The sequence below is a fragment of the Dermacentor silvarum genome, chromosome 5, assembly GCF_013339745.2.
Source record: "Dermacentor silvarum isolate Dsil-2018 chromosome 5, BIME_Dsil_1.4, whole genome shotgun sequence".
NCBI classification, from domain to species: Eukaryota; Metazoa; Arthropoda; class Arachnida; order Ixodida; family Ixodidae; genus Dermacentor; species Dermacentor silvarum.
The window spans coordinates 183,637,947-183,659,902 of record NC_051158.1 but is presented as its reverse complement, the minus strand read 5'-3'; the positions used below and the strand labels follow the sequence as shown (position 1 = coordinate 183,659,902).

Genomic DNA, 21,956 nt, shown 5'->3' with positions numbered 1-21,956 from the left:
GTATTCATTTTGTGGGAGATGCGTGTTGAATGTTTTACAGGCGTAAAGAATACCGCAGTGTTTTGTTGAGTTGTTAGCCTTTTCGGCTCGGGTTTGACCCACAGATTAAAGGGGTGGGTTTACGCGACGACAGCTGTACACTTGGTGTCAGCTATAGACTTAGTGTCAGGGTTGCAATAGTTTAGAAGGTCACGCGCAGGTTGCGCAAGTTGATGACCTGCGCTTTTGCGAGAGTGCGTAGAAAGTCGTGTTTTGTTAACAGGAGTCCTTATTTTTTCCCGGCACGTTTTCCTAAGTTGTGTTGATTAATTTTCATTTGTTGGAGGATATTTTTTTTGAACGACTTTGAGCTTTAGGAGCTTTTGTTAGGCAGTATACTTCAGCTGACTTTGGAAAGCGTCGGATGGTTGTTCCCGCACGCACGTGGAGAGGACCGTGCGTTAGAAACTGGTTGCGCGGATCGCCATTAGTGATAGATTCATTTTCTCTGCAACATACGGCAAAAGGGCATCTCCCATGAATACGGCCACCTGCTCAGAGGGAGCATGGCATTAAAGCAGCACAAGTTCGAAATGCGCTGGGGCAAATGCAGAATAAGTAAGGCCTTGTGAGCCAATTTGGGCACGTGGTAGATGGTCTACCTATTTGTTGATGTGGCATTTTCGGTATTAGGTAAGGATTACGTAGCTTTTTCGTGCTAAGTGTTACGGAATGTGAATTAGTGAAGGCCAGTTCTCGCTTCGCCTTCCTGATCTGTGGAAGCTCTAATTCATAATTACTTAGCTTTATTACATAAACCCAGTTGGTGTCTATTTGCGAAGACACATCATAGGAAGTTTTTTGGTACTTGTCCGGATCAACGCGCACCTGGTGTTTCAGGGTTTCCTTTAGCTAGGAGGCAGTCAGATTTTTGAAATTGGTAAAGTCTGACGATGAGAGTGGCTTACAGTGGCGCTTGCAGCATTGTGTGTGGCTGACAAAGGTCGCTCCTTGGAGCTTGGAGCTTGTCATTTCTGCAGCCCAGTCAGAGCCCACCTATGAAGAGGCCTTTGGGGGGAAGATCATTATTCCTGGAAGCAGCGGCCTCATGGCTTTGAGCGAAGCAGGCATCAAACCGGCCGAGCTGCATGGAACAACTCGACCTCCCGATGCATCATCTGGCGGCGGGGGTGCTGTTGTGTCTGGTGGTCCCTCGGGACAAAGGAGGCCTGCGCCGACTCAGACGCGCCAAACTGGCTCCCTTTCTCGCGGCCGAGAATTGTCACCTGGGACTGAGGGATTAGCAGTTGGTCTCCAGGCTACCTCATGCGTCGCTAAACGGCAGCGTCGCCCCTTGGTGCGGTCCCGTGAATTACCAGCGCCGCCCGAACCACGACGAGGTCCGGCGTCGATTGCGACGCGCCAAACTGGCGCCCTTTCGAGACAGCCACCGCCCTCCCTGATTCCGCGAGCTGACCGCTATGGAGAGGCGAATCTTGAAAGGGGCCAGTGTCTGGCAATCCCGGGGGAACGACATCAACGTTCGGTTCCCAAGGTGTCAACCGCTGCCTGTGTTCGGGGGCGACCTAGCAAGATTGGAGGCGGAGCCCGGTGGGAAACGACGACACATCACGTGCGGGATATGGCCACCTGATCAAAGACTGTCATTGGCTAAAAGAACTAAAGTGTATTCCCTCGTCGTGTGAAAGAGGGAAACGCAAGGGATAAAACAGGGGACTTGAGTGTTGTGAGAGACGCTAGAGGCTTCACCATGTAGAGCACGCTTGACCATGTAGAGACGCTCGACCATGGAGAACGCTCGGAGATGTAAACGCTACTATATGCAATGATGTTAGCACGTAGACGGCTCCAATATCAAGGAGCCCATCCTGTAATATACCATGTACAGTGTATATAAAACAATTTTCTAATCTCCCTGGATATCTCCTCCTCTTGGCACCTGGCACGGCACCATACATGGAACCTTTGATGGACCCTCGGACATCGACATTCGCAACAGTACGCATCTCCCATTTGGTCACCACATCAGAAATACCTGATTGACGCATTGGAAAGAATTCAGAATAGGGCAAGTCGTTTCATTGCTGATAATTACAGTTCCCAGTCTAGCATACCGCAGATCAAAGCCGAAATATCATTGCAGTCGTTGAGTACTCGCCGTGATATTGCATTGTTGTCATTATTCCATAAATTCATTCACTCTGACGGAATATCCCTACCATGCTTGAAACACCACGTCTTCACATCGTGCAGATTACACAATAATTTCATCTATGCCCGCGTATATAGTGTGACGCAAGTATTTAGCTTTTCACCACTGCCTCGCGCTATCCGTCTCTGGAAGAGCCTTCCAGATAGCATTGCCTCGCTCACAAATCATGACGCTTTTTGCTGTAATTTGACGAAACATTTTTCTTCACACTGATCACAGTTTTATCAAACCGATTACGTTTTCAATGCATTGTCACGCGTTATGCCTGTGTTATTTTTTAATTTTTATTTTTATTCACTTTTTCGCTTTTTCAATACTATGCAATGTATAAAGTCCTTTGTAACTATGTAATGTATAATGTAACTTTTTTTCACTTCAATGCTTATCTGTGCACTTCTTTTTCTTGTTTTTTTTTGACGATATGTCTGGTTTTTGTTATATGCAAAGTTCTTGTGTCCCTTGTAGCATCGGTATCTTTTCACCGATTGTATTTATTGTAACATACCCCCCCCCCCCCCCTATGCGTCTTCGTAGGCCTGTGAGGTATTTGTAAATAAATATGTATGCCCTCCGTGCAAGGATCTCAAGATAGGTAGTATTCATAAAATAAAGAATAAACGCTACGCGACTTCAGTCCGAGTGCTTGAGCGCATGTCAACCGCGCTGTTTTGCTGCAGGAAAGAAAATATTTTCCGACCTTTCTACCGCCTAACAACGAGAAGGATTCTGTGGAAGAGCCATTCGCACAATAGATGCCGAAACCACGACAGAAGAACAAACTACAGCAATGTAGTACGCGCAAGTTTGGCAGGGCTGGAGAAAGCAACCTGGCGTCAAAACGCTTCCGAGTTGCAGCAGACCGCACGCACAATTCGACAAAAAAAAAAAAACGCGCAGATATTTTGCTGAAATGCACTAAACTCGCGTGCTTCACGCAAGTCAACAGCGCTCTCTCATTTTTTTCAAGGTATTACACAATATAAAATATAATCAACGCCAGAAGCATAAGCGAGACCTGAAAGGTTCTTGGAAACCACCGAGTGGACGTATGCAACATTAGCCACGGTGAAAACACACCGCAGCACTCGTTACTTAATGTCTCAACTCGCGTACCTCTGGAAGAGGCTCCACGCCTGCCGAGCAAGAGCCGCAACTGGGAGAGCGAGTGTCAATTGACGAGAGGAAGCGGGGATGCGAGGAGTTCAGGATGAGGAGATGTGTGCTTGGTCTTTTTTACAGCCCTGAAGAAACTAGTGAATCGGAACATTTTGCAGATTTTACTTCACTTCGCTAACAAAGCAGTTTTGGGGGGGAAATATCACAAATATGAACAGCCGAGAATACCTGTAATCCTAGAATTTACAGCAGTAGACACGTTAAATTGAGCTTAATAAAATCCGCTGGTTTTTGTGTTTGTGCTATCTTTTGATACTATTCTTGAGGTTATCACAAGTGCCCTTACATTTGAACAGTAGCACTGCTAGGCTCGAGGACACCGCTTCGATCCCGAGCCACGGTGGCCACGTTTCGATGGGGACCGAATGCCAGAACCTCAGGTGCTCAAAGTTAATCCGGAGTCCGCCACGGCGGCGTTCCTCTTTAGCATATTGTGGTTTTGGGAAGTAAAACCCCGGAAGTTATTATTATATTTGAGGAGTTCGCTGAATCATGTGTATTTCATGCAACATAATTGCCAAAATCTTAAAATCCTTTTATATGCCATTTTTTACATCACTCTGGTTAATAAACGTATAAGGACGTGATCTCCAACTCTCGTTAAAAAAGTAATCCATTATTTGATTGCCTAAGCGTTCTGATTTATTGAGCAGCGCAAAAACTAATTAAAAGAAAAAAAACATTTTAAAAATATAACCGCACCTCCAAGCGATGCTGCACGTGTCGGTTACGAGTTCTTTTACAGCGCAATTGAGCATGTTCGACAAAAATGTCCAGGAAGAAGGCTGACGGTACTGTTTCCGCGGGTTTACTGCCGACGAAGCTGCTCATCCGAAGTATGGCTGTTCCCGAGAAGCACAACTGCATTAGGCGTTATTATGCGCACTTGCAGTGCAACATAACTCACGACTTTATGCCAGGCATTCCAGGAACAAAAAAGCAATTATCTTGCCTTCAACTTCCGTAACGATTCAATTACAGCTTTTGGGCATAAGCGAATACTATGTTGCGTCACAACAGCTTTGCAGTCTCCGTCGAAGATACATCAGTGTGCTTGAGTCCTTGGCGCCGCGACGCCGCTTTCTTACACCCCGCGCGGCGAAGACCACCCTCTCAGTAGCTAAACGGGCGGTGAACAGACCAAGCACCACTGTTCCGGGCTTCCAGCTAATGCTTCCTAGACGCCAAATGTGTTTGTCTGTCATCGCGCCTATCGCATTGGAACTGCGATGCGCTGTGTTCTGACAAGTTCGAAACCTTGCCGCATCTGCCATCGAATCTGCTTTCGAAATGGTGCACTCCAAGTCTTCCAAAGGTTAATGTTTGGGTTGTCCCGGAATTCGGCCTCTATGAAGGGTATACAAGGTTCTTTATTTTAATGCGCGACTCGGCCTCAGGCCCCTTTAATAATGCAGTCGATTTCACTCAAGCAGCATCTCTCGTCGGCTGGGCTGCCGGAGGTAGAATATTCGTCGCTTCGATGACGCTGTCTCGGCCCTAGGCGATAATGTGACCTGGCCCCAGCTTCCCAGAAGCGTGTCCTCGGGTTCGGAACACACTTGGAATGTGAGAGGCATGGTTGCATGTGAACATCTCTCACTTCTAGTAAAAATTCACGGAAAGAGCCGTGCGTGACCTGTTCATCATTTCAACGACAGAGGCTGTTGTCTCCGGGGCACGGGGTTTGGGAAAACATCATAATAGCGTCCGGAGCTGCAGCTCACCGATGTATCTTGGACAGAGTCCACGGACATGTCATGTACGAGTGTGTATGTGTGCATGTGTGCGTGAATATATCTGCATACCAATTAGTGCAAAACATTTGGGATGGGTCGGGATCGAGTTGAACCCCGCCCCCCTCCCTCAGCCAGGCCCCGCTCTGGCTACGCCAACGATCACCGGCAAAGTACTTGGCCGAGTTCCAGCGGCGTACACATGAGCCTGAGTCGTCAAGATGGCTAAATGCTTTGTTTCTCAAAGTGCCATAGTAGTGATCAAGATGGCAATAGTGGTGCTGCTGCAGCTGGGCGACTTAAGTGAGAAAGACGATGACCCAGATCTCGCTTTGCCGACGTTCAACGCTGGTTACTTCAGTGTTTTCAATAAATGCCGATAAAGCCCCAACCTCTCTCTGCCTATTTCTCAGTCATTGACATTAGACGTGTGCATGCTTGCCGCCCATGCTCGCTAAGCTCCCCTTCGGTCGGATTGAGCCAAGAGAGCGGGAAATAGAGGGAGAGATTGACTGTCCGTATACTTAGTCACCCACTTATCGCCGAAACACACACACACAAAACGGAGAACAAAGCGGTGTCTATCATTGCATCTTCGCCTTTTTTCATGTATGCGAGCGTGCGTGTCTGTTACTCTGTGCTAACTTGGCTAGTCCCTCTTCCGCTCTGCCTGTTTATATAAGGAGCCTGTACGTGTACGTTTAAGAGGGAAGCAGGAAGAAAATGAGGAGCCATTCCACCCTCTGAAGGCGGATGACCAGCGAAGCTGTAGCAAATCGCATGGTATTAAACGTCTTCACTCAGTGGAAGTGATGGCAAAATTTGCCGGTCATGACTTTGATATGTCTGCGATGAGCTCTTCAGCCCATCCATATTGACACGTATAGATGTTTATCTTTCACTGGTGGCCGCTTTCCACCGGCTAACAAATGTTAAACGTTATCGCTCGGCGCAGGACGCGCCTGTATTGGAAGTTTCTAGAACGTTATCGATGCTTCTTTCCATTGCCTGTTTTCACCGACGCTTATGTTATCTGATTACATGACTGACGCGAATTCTCTAGAACTTTCTGGAAGACACGCGGGCATCAGGGATTAATCTAGAACCTTCGATGACTCAGGTATAAAAGCCGACGCGTTTCGCCGCTGATCAGATTTTCGACGATCGCCGACTGTGTTCGCCGCTATCGTTGTGCTTTGAGTGTACCTTCCTTTTGTGGGCACAGGTTCGCCCAATAAACAACCAGTTTCGTTGTACACAGTTTTACGACTGTTTTCTTCAGCGTCACTACTACGTGACAATATTCTCAGGCGTATTAAAAAATATTGCAGTTTTGCCCGAAAGGCGCACCCTCGATTGCGCTAGCAAATTAGTAGGCAATAATACGAACTAAGGATGGACGTTTTATCGGTCGTATAAACTTGTATACACGCCTTACTAACTAAATTAACAAGCATGGTGTAACGCGTGCACGGGTTACACCATGCTTGGGGACATATCTCGCTCGATGACCGCGGAAACACGCTGTCATAACGCTGGAGTGATGAGGTGCGGAAAAAGCCGCGGGCGAGTTGACTTTCGTGCCGCCTCTCGCTTCAACGCGAACAAAACGTCCAAAACACAGCACATACAAAGTTACCAACACTAGTTGAACTTTGTTCACGTCGCAAATCGCTTTGAAGATGGGGCCCACGCGGACGTGCTCTTTTTCCACGTCGCAGATAACTTTCAAGATAAGGCGCCCGCGCGGCCGCCGCCGGAGTCAGCCTCCCGTGCCTGGCGCGCTACAGAAGCGCGCTTCCGCCCCGCCTTCGTCCTTCGCGCGCGCGAGATTGAGCAGCAAGCGTCGGCTAACCTTGGCAAGCTTTCACTCGCACATACAGCGTACCACCGGAACGCAGCGACGATGTTACCGGGTTTGGACTTTATACGGAACCTCATAGCGACGTCCACGACCACGGCAGAAGTGCGCTTCGAGTGTCCATATAATTGCTATCGCAATATAATATAACCGCTCACTTCACTATACATCGTCTAGCTCATGCCTGAACCTTGGATTATTACGATCTTATTGAGTGGATTCTATCATGGTGTGCACAATCTGCTAGCGGGATAAGTTATCACCGCGAGTGAGCTTGTACACACAACGTGATTCCATTTTTCGGCAAGCAAGATGAACCGATATCACCGCTGCTTATCCTTCAAGCATTCACCACGTTCACACTCACTTCCAGTCACAAGCACTCACTCATGTTCACACTCACCTACACTCAAACTAACTTACGTTCACACTGACCTCCACTCACTCACAAGCACTCACCACGTTCACCCTAACCTCCACTCACACTCACAGCACTAAGCCACGTTCACACTCACCTCCACTCACACTCACAGCACTCAGTCACGTTCACACTCACTGGTACTCACTCGCACTCACCTCCACTGACACTGGCACTCACCTCCACTCACACTAACTGGCACTCACAATCACCTCCACTCACACTCACTTCCACTCACTCGCACTCACACTCAATGGCACTCACCTGCACTCGCACTCACTGGCACTCACTAGCACTCCCACTCATCTCCACTCACACTCGCACTCACCTGCACTCACACTCACTGGCACTCACTCGCACTCACCTCCACTCACACTCACTGGTGCTCACTTCCACTCACTGTCACTCACTCGCACTCGCACTCACTGGCACTCACTCGCACTCACCTGCACTCACACACACTGGCGCTCACTCGCACTCCGCTCACCTCCACTCACACTCACTCGCACTCACCTGCACTCACTCACTCACCTGCCCTCACACTCGCACTCACCTGCACCCATGCTCACTGGCACTCACCTCCACTCACATTCACTGGTACTCACTCGCACTCACCTACACTCGCACTCACTCACAATCACTCAAACTCGCACTCACATGAACTCACACTCAGTGGCACTCACTCGCGCTCACGCTCACCTGCACTCACACTCACTGGCACTCACTCGCGCTCACCTCCACTCACACTCACAGGCACTCACTCGCACTCACCTGCACTCACACTCAGTCACACTCGCGCTCACCTGCACTCACAGTCACTGGCAATCACTCGCAATCGCACTCACCTCCACTCACACTCGCACTCACCTGCACTCACACTCACCTGCACTCACACTCACTGGCACTCACTCGCACACGCACACATTTGCACTCACCCGCACTCGCGCTCGCCTGCATTCACACTCACTGGCAATCACTCGCATTCGCGCTCACCTCCACTCACACTGACAGGCACTCACTCGCACTCGCACTCACCTGCACTCACACTTACACTCGCACTGACCTGCACTCACACTCACTGGCACTCACTCGCACTCGCGCTATCCTCCACTCACACTCACTGGCACTGACTCGCACTCACTTCCACTTGCGCTCACCTGCACTCACACTCACTGGCACTCTCTCCCTCTCGTACTCACCTCCACTCACACTCACTCACACTCACACACTCGCACTCACCAGCACTCACACTCACTGGCACTCACTGGCACTCGCTCACACTTGCGCTCACCTACACTCACACTCACTGGCACTCTCTCCCTCTCGTACTCACCTCCACTCACACTCACTCACACACACTCGCACTCACCAGCACTCACACTCACTGGCACTCACTCGCACTCGCGCTCACCTCCGCTCACACTCACAGGCACTCACTCGCAGTCACCTGCACTCGCACTCACCTGCACTCACGCGCACTCGCGCTCACCTGCACTCACACTCACTGGCACTCTTGCTCACATCCACTCACACTCACAGGCACTCACTCGCACTCGAACTAACCGGCACTCACACTCACTCACTCACACTCGCACTCACCCCCACTGGCACTCACTCGCACTCGCGCTCACCTCCACTCACACTCACTGGCACTCACTCGCACTCGCACTCACGCCTTTGAAATGAGTGTGAGTGAGTGCACTCATGAGTGAGTGCGCCGACCTATGCCTACGGGTGACTAAATTTCCTTGTCAACTTGCCGGCATGTTCTCGTTTTGAGTGGCCGCATAACGGCTCTGGCTTTCGGCTCAAGGTCACTTGAAGGTCACCGACAAAGGGAGGTAAAAACATTTCATGCTTAAAACAGAAGGCGGCCTTTATATTTCACTGTTTTGTCTCTTAGTGACACTCGCACCTCGCCGTTGGTGTTCTGTGCTTTGCTCTGCGGCAATCAGTGTATTCAAATTAATTCTTATTATTCCAGACTCTTCAGTAACTCAAATTTTAACTAAGCTAATGCTTTGATGTTGCCACGAGACAGTGAAGGGGCTGCTACTGTCGGTCGGACGAAGACGACGGCGACGAAGTAGTCAGAGGCGCGCGACAGCCTTGCCTCCGTCGCCGCTGCTTGTCCAAACCTTGTATATAGCAATACTCCCTAAATAAACGTTATCCCCGTAACATCTTTTGGTGAAAGTGCTCGGTAAACCTGCCAACGTGCCGGCTCCGTCAACCAAGCAGGGAACTTCGAAGCGGTCGCCGTCTTGGTTGCTCCACGATGACCAGTGAAGTGCCGACGGTGCAGCAGCCACCGGCTCCTGTGATTCTTTTGCACCCACAAGACCCGGGAACCTTTTCTGGTACAGATGGCTTGGATGTCGAAGACTGGATCGACATGTACGAACGCGTGAGCAAGCGCACCAGGTGGGACCCCACGGTTATATTAGCCAACGCGGTTATGTTAGTGTGAGCAACCTGGCGAGCCATTCTGGCTCGAGACAGGATGTCCTGAGCATATGCGGTTGGTACGGATGGATCAGCAGGAAGGAGCGTCTCGAAGGGCAACGCAGGCTTGCGGCCGTACAGGACAAAGAACGGCGAATAGCCGGCAGTGTCATGTCGGGACGAGTTGTAGGCAAAAGTAGCGTAGGGTAGGGCGACGTCCCAATCGCGGTGATCAGTACAGACGTACATGGACAGCATATCCGTGACAGTTCGGTTGAGCCGCTCGGTAAGACCGTTGGTCTGTGGATGGCAGGCTGTTGTAAGGCGACGTTGAGTAGAGCATCTACGCAGAATTTCGTCAATGACCTTTGCAAGGAAACAGCGGCCACGATCCGTAAGAAGCTGACGCGGACCCCGTGTCGAAGAATGACGTCATTGAGCAGAAAGTCTGCAACGTCGGTAGCGCAGCTACTGGGCATAGCGCGCGTGATGGCATATCTGGTGGCGTAGTCAGTTGCGACAGCAATCCATTTGTTGCCGGATACGGACGTAGGGAAAGGTCCGAGCAAGTCAAGGCCGATGCGGAAGAAGGGCTCCGGTGGAATGTCGACAGGATGACACAGGCCAACTTGAGGAAGAGCAGGACGTTTAGGCGCTGACAGCGCTCGCAGGCAGCAACGTATCGGCGCACCGAACGATACATCATCATCATCATCAGCCTATATTTTATGTCCACTGCAGGACGAAGGCCTCTCCCTGCGATCTCCAATTACCCCTGTCTTGCGCTAGCGTATTCCAACTTGCGCCTGCAAATTTCCTAACTTCATCATCCCATCTGATTTTCTGCCGACCTCGACTGCGCTTCCCTTCTCTTGGTATCCATTCTGTAACCCTAATGGTCCACCGGTTATCCATCCTACGCATCACATGGCCTGCCCAGCTCCATTTCTTCCGCTTAATGTCAACTAGAATATCGGCTATCCCCGTTTGTTCTCTGATCCACACCGCTCTCTTCCTGTCTCTTAACGTTAGTCCTAAGATTTTTCGTTCCATCTCTCTTTGTGCAGTCCTTAACTTGTTCTCGAGCTTCTTTGTAAACCTCCAAGTTTCTGCCCCAAGCCAGGCCAAAAGAACCGCTGTCGCACGCGGTCGTGGGTGCGTGAAACGCCGAGGTGTCCTGCAGTTGGAGCATAATGCAGATGTTGAAGAATGGTGGTGCGCAGGTGTCGGGGAATAACTAGAAGGAATTCTGGCCCGTCAGGTTTCATGTTGCGACGGTAAAGGACGTCATCGTGTAGCACATACTGGCGTAGAGCAGGGTGGGAACGGGCAGAAGAGAGTCGCTGAATGGTGAGCTTTAGCGCTGCATCCCGACGCTGTTCGGTGCTGATGTCGCGTAAATCAGATATGGCCAGTACACAGGAATCATGCTCGTGGTCAGCGACGCTAGCAGGGTCCACCGGATGGCGCGAAAGACAATCGGCATCGTGATGTAGCCAGTCCGATTTATGAAGTACCTCAAAGGTATATTCCTGTAGCCTCAGAGCCCAGCGACCAAGGCGACCAGTTCGATCCTTGAGCGAGGACAGCCAACAAAGAGCGTGGTGGTCGGTAAGAACCGAGAATGCGCGGCCGTACAAATACGGTCGAAATTTTGCGACAGCCCAAACCAATGCAAGGCACTCGCGCTCTGTGATCGAACAGCTCCGTTCAGATGTGGAGAGCAGGCGGCTGGCGTATGCAATAACACGTGAGTGGCCATGCTGGTGCTGAGCGAGGACGGCGCCGATTCCATGCCAACTAGCATCTGTGCGAACCTCAGTAGGCGCGAATGGGTCAAAGTGAGCCAATATAGGCGGTGAAGTGAGTAAGTTGGTCAGCGCCCAGAATGCGGTCTCTTGGTCGGGGCCCCACGAAAAGAGCACGTCCTTCTCGAGAAGGTCGGTAAGGGGTCGGGCTATGATGGCAAAATTGCGTATAAAACGGCGGAAGTGCGAGCATAGTCCAACAAAACTCCGAAAAGCTTTAGTAGACGGGGTCACAGGGAAGTTCTTGACAGCGCTAATCTTCGCAGGACCAGGTTGGACACCTGTAGCACTTACAAGATGACCAAGCACAGTGATTTGTTGTCTGCCGAAATTACACTTTTTAAGTTTAGCTGGAGTCCTGCTCGACGAAAGACAGCTAGAATGGTCGCCAAACGAGTAAGGTGACTTTCAAACGCTGGAGAAAATACAATGACGTCGTCTAGGTAGCAGAGGCAGATAGACCATTTGTAGCCACGAAGGAGAGAGTCCATCATGCGTTCGAACGTTACGGGGGTGTTGCACAGTCCAAAGGGCATACCTTTGAACTGATAGAGGCCGTCCGGTGTGATAAAGGCAGTTTTTTCTCGATCCAATTCATCAACAGAAATCTGCCAGTAGCCCGAGCGCAGGTCTAAGGATGCGAAGTACTTCGCACCACGAAGACAGTCCAAGGCGTCATCGATCCGTGGCTGCGGATATACGCCTTTGCGCGTTATTTTGTTTAAGGCACGATAGCCGACGCTAAATCTCCAGCTGCCATCCTTCTTTTTGACCAAGACGACTGGCGACACCCGCGGACTTGAGGAAGCCTCTATGACGTTTTTGGATAACATCTTGTCGACTTCTCGTTGTATGACCTGGCGTTCGGAATGGGACATACGATAGGGGCGCCGTCTGATAGGAATAGCATCTCCGATATGTATTCGATGACTTACGAGAGACGTTTGACCGAGAGGGCGGTCATCGAAGTCGAAGATATCCCTATAGGTCGTGAGGAGGTGGTGAAGTTCCGCGGCTTGACAAGTCGGAAGATCAGGGGCAATCATCGTGGTAATTTCGTCGGGGAGTGGACTTGCCGGACCGCTTGCTAGAAAGGACGAACAAGTGTCGGGGTCTAGTGCCGCGACGTCGCATTCATCAAGCGCAGACACGTTGGCCACTCAGATGCCTTGCGGGAGAGCTTGGGTCGAGTTGCTGAAGTTGAGAAGCGGAAGCTGGACGTGGTTGTCGACAACAGTCACAAGGTTGTGCGGCACAGCAATGTTTCTGCATGGTAAACAGTACCTCAACTCGCGGAGAGACTATGTAGTCGCCGTCTGGAATTGGTGATGCCGTCGTCAAGGCAACACACGTGGCGGCTTGCGGTGACAACCGAACATAATGGACAGAGCATAAGCGGTGTGACGGTAAATCTGGAACATCTGCCAGTTGAGGAAGCTCAAGTTTAAGGACGCCGGTTGCACAGTCAATGAGAGCGGCATGGGCCGACAAGAAATCGAGTCCGAGAATGACGTCGTTGGGGCATTGCTCGAGAACAGTAAACAAAACTGATATATGGTGACCGGCGATGGTGATGCGAGCTTTGCACATTCCGATGACTGCGGGATTTCTTCCATTAACGACGCGAATAATACCAGTAGCGGCCGGGGTAAGTACTTTCTTGAGGCGGCGACGAAGGTGATTACTCATAACGGATATTTGTGCCCCAGTATCGATGAGTGCGGGAACAGTAAGCCGTCGACGTCAACGTCGATGAAGTTTCGTCGCGTCGGCAACACGAGGAGAGGATTTGAGGTGGAAGTCGAAGATGCAGCGTCACCTCTAAGAGCTGCATCCCTTAGTTTCCCTGTTGAAGGTTGAGCGGCGATGTCGGACGTCGTCGTAGAGGCGAAGGAGAAGACGGCCGACGCGCTGGCGGCGAACGGGACTGCTGATCTCGGGGTGACGGGGAACGGCTGTGCGGTGTAGGGGTGACATCGACGCTGTACGGCTCAAAAGGCTGGAAGCGGCGGTAGCTATCAATGTTGTATGGTTGGTATGGCTGAGCGGGCTGAAAACGGCGGTAGTTGTCGGTGTTAGAGCACTGCACGGGCTCGGGCTTACCCGAAAGCCCGGGCCCGGCCCGGCCCGTGGGCCGGGCCGGGCTGGGTAGAACAGTTTTTTCACGGGCTCGGGCCGGGCTAGGGCATGGCGTGGGCTTTTTGACCCGGGCTGGGCTCGGGTTTTTTGATGCGGGCCCGGGCCGGGCTCGGGCTTTCTGGTGGTGTGCATGTAACGTGCAGCGAGTTATTCTCGGGCGTCTCAACTCTGAAAAACATTATTTTTCGGTCTCGGGCCGGGTTCGGGCCGGTTTCGAGTCGGGCTCGGGCCGGGCTCGGGCCTACGGTAAAGGGGTGGCGGGCCGGGCCGGGCGGGTAACGTAGATTATTTCTGGGCCCGGGCCGGGCCCGGGTCTCGCCATAAATGTTTTGATCGGGCTGGGGCCGGCAGCCCAACGTAAAAACGGGCCCGGGCCGGGCCCGGGCTGAAAAAATCGGCTCGTGCAGTGCTCTAGTCGGTGCGGCTAGCAGTGTCATCCCGGGTGAACGGCGACACCCAACGGCTGTTGCAATGGCACGCGACGTGACCGATACGGCGGTTGTGGAAGCAAATCGGCCGGTCATCTGCCGTCCGCCATTCAGCCGTATTACCCCTATTGCAAAACCCAGTATCCAGTACCCAGTGCCATGCCTGATTATGGGCCCAGTGTCGCGCGCTGGATGCTGGGACGCTGGCAAGGCGCGGCATATACTGGGAGGCACTGGGCGCGGGGTGCTGGTGCGAAATGCAGCTCTAGAGCGAGAAATACGTGGTGCCTGGCTACCTTATACATTTTTTCGAATACAGAAAGAAACAGAGAACGTTGTAATGCAATAAAAAAAGAAGAAAAAAAAGTAAAAGTATTCAGGAGGATTCGAACCTCCACCTACAGATCCCAACGCCAGTATCTTACCACTACGGCACGCCGATTCGAGGTTACCGATTCATATTTTGCCATGTCAACGCGTAGACACAGTTGTAGCTTAGCATAGACGTCTCGCACAGACATGGTAGATGCGATATCGCCTTCAACTAAAACTTACGCCTCTATCAGAACGGAAAAGTTATTGTCCGTATTGCATAGTATGCCTGGAAGTGCTGCAACACTGATTTGCTTTTGCGATTGGTATAATAACTACGAAAAAAGCCTTAAACGAACCGCTGACCCGGAATGTTGTACGGGCTGTTACTGCCGATTTTGACAGCCGTTTCTTATTCTTCGCGTAAAGGTAATGCAACATTTTCATAGCTCAACAATGTTTTTCAATCGACACGTATGTTTAGTGACATATCTCCGTAAGAGAAGCGGTCGACTAATGCGGCTGACAGCCTTCGGCGACAGAACCTATAGGTATGTTTATAACATGTCATATCGGCGCTCATTGCTTGTTGTGCTGACACTGTACACACGAAAGAATGGTCTGTTTAAAAACAACGATGTGAAAGGTGAACTACAGAGTGCTTTATCCTCGTTAGACTTGTTGATTCCTCAGCCCAGACGGGCCGATACAGTGTAGACGAACTCGGCGGGTACGGTAGGCTTAACCTTCGGTTGAAGCGGACGATCTCGGTGTGGGTGCCTGGCGAATGCGAAAATGTTTGTATTTGAGCTTCAGAACCTTTTAACTATTATTTTTAGTACAGCAGGGAAAGTGGAAGCGCAGGAATCACCGCAGCTTTGTTGTCGGTGCGATAATATCAATCAACGGCAGGCTTTCAGAGGTCCGTTCGAAAGCGTCTAAACGGCTGCTCGGTTTCGTGTCGACTGTACAACACTGCGACAACTCGCAGTCATCGATTGCGTACAAACTACTAGAAAACGAGGCGTTATCTGCGTTTGCGCAATTTCGTTCACGAATATAGCTATCCGCAGAGTCAAAAGGGAAATGTACAAAGCGAAAGTGATCTGAAGTGCCGCATATGCATGGGCAGCTCACGCACCTTTATTCCAAGCTGCAACACCGCCGACACGAAACAGACATTTATGATCCCAACTTATAGCGCTATTTAGGACAGGAGTCTGTTTTCTTGGACAGGAGATGCCCATAAAATTGTATCAAGCATTTAATATTCAACAGCGCCTACACTCCGGCAGTGCGGCACAAACGAAACTAGCGCAGTCTCCAGTACGAGCCAGCGAACTCCAGCGCCAACCAGCGCGTGTACAGCGCACACCAGTGCGCCCCAGCTTCATAGCAGTGAAACCAGCGTCTCGTCCAGTGTGACCACGCTCTTCTCCAGCGATCTCACCAGTGCCGCAGTGACTCCCAGTGACTCCCAGCGTGCGCCAGCGTCCCCAGTACCACCCAGTGTCAAAAAACGCGCTGGTTTCACACTGGAAGGCACTGGAAGGCGCTGGTTTTTGCAATAGGGACGAGAGCGTGGATAAAACCGTTGTTCCTGGGGCGCTGATCTCGGGCGAGGCGGCGACCTAGGGCGAAAGTCAGTTGTCCGAGACTGAGCAACGGTGCAGACGGCGAAATCCAAGTTGCCGAGTTCCTCCCGCACAATGGACTGCACCAGGGAAACCGCTGGCACGTGAAATTCGCTGTGGCCGTTGTTGGGGAGAGCAGGAGCAATTGCTTCGATTTCCCGACGGACAATTCGTGTAATTTCCGATGGCGGTGACGACTGCAGCGAGAGGCCTGTCCGTCTTCGCTGATGACGTCGGGGCGGTGTTCGGTAGCCGAGCGAATGACGTCGCAATACGCCGACTATTGGCCTGCTCAAAACGCCGGCATTCTTCAATAATTGCGTCGACGGTCGCACAATTTCGGCACAGTAATAGGTTGAACGCATCGTCTGCGATTCCCTTTAGTACGTGACCAACCTTGTCCGACTCCGTCATGTCCACTTTACGGCAAAGAGCCAAGACGTCCTGAATGTAGGATATGTATGATTCCGTGGACGTCTGAGCGCGAATGGATAGCTCTTGCGTTGCAGCTGCCTTTCGACCCAGGGGCTTCCCAAACATGGCACTAAGTTTTGTTTTGAAAGTGTCCCAGCTTCCAATCTCTTCCTCATGATTATCTAACCTTTGCCGTTCCTTTGAGGTGAAACAGCATGTTCGCCAGCATCATTGTCCGGTCCCAACGATTGACCTCAGTGATGCGTTCATAATTGGCAATCCAATCTTCGACGTCAACTTCATCCGTACCACAGAACGTTCCCGGGTCTTTAGGGTGCGTAACGACGATCGTTGACGTTGTGATCGGCGCTGGTGCAGGCGTCGCACTGGCCGGAGCAGGCGGCGTGGTCGTGGTCTCGTCGGTCATAATGATGACCCCGAGTCGACGACCACTGCGGAGCTCCGTTGTACAGCGCTTCTTCTGGTACCCCGCACCTCCACCAAATTGTCACGGGGATTCACAAGTACACGGGAGAGACAATATTTACAGGCTGCTGCTACCAGAGAATGGCTGACAGCATCTGGCGAGGCATGTCCAGTCTTCTTCCTCTTCGCGTAGCACAGCGGTCCTTCAATGGCAGGCGCATACGCAACGCCTCGTAACAATATTCTATCTGAAAGTAACGGCACGCGTGTGGTACCGGACGCATGAAGATCATCTTAAACGTTGGGACGCTTGCAAGGCAAAGCTGTGTGAATTGTTCGGCAGATCATTTGGCCGACAGCAGGCCGCTAAAAAGGAGTTGGGATCTCGTATGCAGACGACCACTGAACCGTACATTTCGTACATACAGGACGTACTGAGCCTTTGTCGAACAGTTGACGCAAAAATGGCCGAAGATGACAAGATATCGCATATTTTGAAGGAATAGCCCACGACGCGTTTAATCTACTGGTCTGTAAGGACTGTATGACGGTCGACGCCATAGTTAAGACGGTCGACGCCATAGTTTATGAAATTTGCACAGTACTATGTTTTTCTTTTTTTCCTGATTTATTTTTAATCTCGTCTCGGCTAATTAGTTATAATTATTCCAGACACTTCAGCAACTCAGCTTGTAACTAAACTTATGCTTTGACATCACATCTATAAGGAAACCCATGAATTATGTACTGTACTATTTTTTCATATTTCTGATTTACTTGAATTTCGTCCCCGGTCGTCTCAGCTAATTAATTCTGATTATTCCAGACACTTCAGTAACTCAAGTTGTAACTAAGCTTATGCTCTGATGTCATATCTAGAATGAAATTCATGAATTTTGTACTGTACCATTTTTTCTTATTATTTACAATTTATTTCGAATTTCGTCCCCGGTCGTCTCAGGAGGTGAACCGGAAGTGCTGTGCAAAGCAGAAAGAATAATTTAGGAGGCGCAACTCGGCCCCTTCCCGCGTCGTCATAATGTCATACAAGGGCGCGGCGGCGGACGTCGTGATAGCGCCCCCTGCGAAATGCCGAACGACCGACATTGGTCACGTGACGGCTTGTGGAAGCGATGCAGCGGATCCGTGACGCGGCGAGCGCGCTCTTGTCTGCTCGATGCCAGTGCGCCGCCCTTGCATTAGGTAGCTACAGCTCGAGTACACTAGCTGAACACGATGCTTGTCGCTAAACGAGACGGCAGCTATTACAACGTGCTCTCGCTAAGCTGGCCGGAGCGCAGTGAGACAGGGACCGACCAGTACCGCCCCAAGTAGCAACGACTTTTGCGGTTGGTCAAAGATGACTGCGCCGCGAAGGTCAGCGTAGTATTTACGCCTGCTGAGCGTTCCGCTGGAGAAATGCTTTTAGCAGACGTAGTCGCTTGTCCTCAGCTCTCGATCCTCGCTTTCTATAGCTCTCGCCCGTTCTTGCAGGCGTTCAATGTTATTTGGAGCTTTCAAAGTTCGAGCGTTCTCCACGCAGTACTTGTATCCGCTTTTACAGTTTGGGACGAAGCATCGGCGCCCCATTTTCGATAATCAGTGAAGGCATACACAGCGAACACTTGCATTGTAGGGGAGCAGTGGAGGAACTGCAGAACGTACGAAAGGATGATTCTGACTGCTCGAAGCGAGCGCCAGACTCTGCTCTACTCTGCTGTTCCGTATATCCACGTTTCCCCAAACGTGCCGCAGAAACATAATCAAATCTTGTTTCCCCGCACAATAGCTATGTATCGCATGCTATGATCGGCACTTTTTATGGCGCATGGCATTAAAGTAGAACAAGTTCTCGTTTTTCTTTACGTCAGAAAATTTTAAAAGCACCAAGTGCAGTTTTCTTACCCGCATCGTTAGGGTTGCAGATCGTCTGCTCTTTCTATACGCGCCTAGCTACGATCGCAAATCGTCTGATCTTTCAAGTGCACTAGTTTCGAGCTCTTATTGCCATATAAAGAGCATGTGATCCTAAATAATAATACTGAAAAAAATATGTATACCAAGATGGCCTTTTATGCCTTGAGTGCAAACAGCGGCGACACTGGGTTGACCAAGCGGTGTGCACCCGACAAGCTGAAATGACTCGCCAGCGCAGGCAAGCTAATCCCAACATTGTGAAACTAATATCTAAACACAGGATAAAATAAGCACAAGAAAAACACAAGGTAAACATCGGCGAATCACTGCTCCGCACTTCCCCAGCTTTCACGTTGAGTGGAACTGTATTTTGTTCATCCGCTTTCATTTCTATTAATGTATCATTTGCTTAATACAGGTAATACGTACATGTAATGCCCCCTATGCTGTCCTCGGTGTCTTTATTGGTTGTATTCTTATGATATGACTAATAAAAATTGGGCCCTCGGTTTCCATTCTTCTCGTTCACAGACAAGTGACGAGAAAAAATAATTCTGATGGCTTTCAACGTACTCGTATTTAAAAAGGATAAGACGTGTTTTCGGTTCATGAGTTCGGTTAACGTTAGAGCTATTTCCTAAGCTACATCAATGGAGTTGGCATTTCTTAGTGATGTCTTAGAGGTCGTTGGCTCGAATCGAATGTAGAAGGCTGCCATAGGTTGTTTTTGACGGTCTCTTGTTTTTTTACTACGATGTATTTGTGTGTGTGTCTGTGTGTCGGGAACCTCACCAGATTGCCTTTGTCATTTTACAGCTTAAGCTGTTATGGGCTCATTACAATAGCCGTTTCGGTTCGCGATGGTGTCCGCCTCCGCCGCTGGTGACCGTAACCGCTATCGCCGGAAATGAGAAAAGTTACCCGGTCCCCGCGGGAATCGAACCCAGGCCCGCTCCGCGGGAGTAGGATAGTTTACCTCTGAGCCACGCAAGCACATGCTTTCAGGCAGCGGAAAAATGCCCCACAAACACTCCCTAGGCAGGCGGGCAAGTGCAGGCGCATACGACGAGATGCGGTTCAGACTAGCGCGCAATCAACGCGATCCCGAGCGTCCCGCGGTATGGTGACGCCATCTAGTTAAGGTGCCTGCAAACGTAGAGCTACGTGCGCGGCCACAACGAGGGCTCAGCAGACTGTTGTGCAGAGAGCATTACAAGCCGAAGCTCGCCGTCGACGCCGGGCGGACAGTTCAGATCGTTCTCGTCAAAACGAAGCGAACAGACTGCCGCGAGGACCCTGTTGTGCGTGGTGCCGAAATTGGAGCTACTCTTGAGCCGCTCCACCAGCTTACACAGTGACTGTGCTGCGTGTGCCGCGCAGGCCTGTGACTTCTTTTATGCAGTAAATCTTAATCGCTAGTTTTGGTCGGGTCATGTTTAGCTGTACCGAGTGCATCGCTAGTCTCTTCCAATTTGTGCACTCAATCTTCCGCATTTGATTCATCAGTAAAGATAAACGCAATTATATTTGTTTACTATAGATGTCACGTATTCTTCAGTCCAAGAAACCAATGCATGCAGGACTAAAAGCAGAATCGATTAGGTAAAGTGCTACGTTAAATCTGTAGTGAATGGTCAGTGCAGCTTCAACCTTGTAACACTCACCTTGCAGGTGAAACAAGAGTAGTACTTGACGATGAACGGATTACGAAGGACGGAGGCGAGCACCTTGTCCATGGCGGCCTGTTTCTGGCGCGTAAACCGATCCATGTTCACCAGCTTGACGGTCGTAACAAGGCTAGCCGGTTTGTAAGTAGCAAGGTGCACCACCCTGCCATGACATCCGTGTACGACAAACGTGGTGTAGATCAGCAGCAACCTCAGAAATAACATACACTCACAAATCGCATGGACAAACAAATCGATAAATCATGTACCCGCTACAATATGTTCTAGTTGTTTAATTGTGGTGGCTACCCGTGAAAGCTGGCATGACTGCACTCTCAGAAACAGCAGGCAGACAGCGCTGCACCAAAAACGACCTTGGTGGCCACGTGTACTGAAGAGCAGTTTGTGACACAAAAGTAATCAATACAGTTGCCGGCTTGTTTTTTTTCTTCCTTTCCGTGAGACACATATCTACAGCTTTTTAAAATTTTTGAACTAGCTGCGTTCTGCATCAGGTCTCTATTCTATGTATTTTTATAGAGCAGATAGAGAAAGCAAACTACACACTATTCTCAGCAAATCGTCTCACTGACGAAGTTTTAGTGCTGAATGATCATTGATTATAAATAAAAGAAAGAAGCGAACCTAATGCCGACAGCTGAGGGATGCTGGTAGTCATTTAAAAAAATGGTAGTCACTGCATTATATACATCTCCATATTTTGGGCTGAAGGTAAGATATTCTATCCTTGAATCCATCCGATTACACGGGTTTTATGTTCAAGTAGTGCTAATTATGAATAAACAGATAGTGGTATGCAATCTCGAAAACTTGCCGAATACTTATAAACGGCACATCTTTACACCTTGAAGCCCCTATTCAGGGCATCCCACACTTCACGAAAAACAGAGTTATACAAGCAACTACGAGCCGCAAACTATGCCTTTTTGGATAACGAGGAGGTCTTACTTCGGGGGCCGGGGCAACCGGGATTACCCAGTTTAAATGCATGTAAAACATGTAATATAATGTTCCCACTAGGCAGTCGCTGAAGTCATTTTTATTTATTTATTTATTTATTTATTTATTTATTTATTTATTTATTTATTTATTTATTTATTTATTTATATGTCTTCGCGGCCAATATGGCGTCACAGAGGGCAGCAGGCGCAATTTAGGTTCACACGTATTAACATGTGCCGAAGTCAGATGCTGCAGGCATAGTAAATTCAACATGTCGCACAAAAACCTAAAAACGACAACACAACTACGTACGGCTTTAACACGAACACTGCAGCGTGGCCTGGGCCGCGATTTTGTAGCGATGCATTATGACTCATTCTACTCTAGTCTTATCATCCACCGC

At 50.0% G+C, this 21,956-nt stretch overlaps 1 protein-coding gene across 1 annotated transcript in view; it reads right to left on the bottom strand.

Moving 5' to 3' along the window:
* The window catches only part of LOC119454629 (microtubule-associated serine/threonine-protein kinase 2), a 171,700-nt gene extending 151,008 nt beyond the window's left edge, over positions 1-20,692 (bottom strand). Inside the window, exon 1 of the mRNA XM_037716508.1 lies at positions 20,588-20,692. Coding sequence (XP_037572436.1) covers positions 20,588-20,692 — 105 coding nt within the window. The remainder of the gene's footprint in view (positions 1-20,587) is intronic.
* Between the last annotated feature and the right edge of the window lie 1,264 nt (positions 20,693-21,956).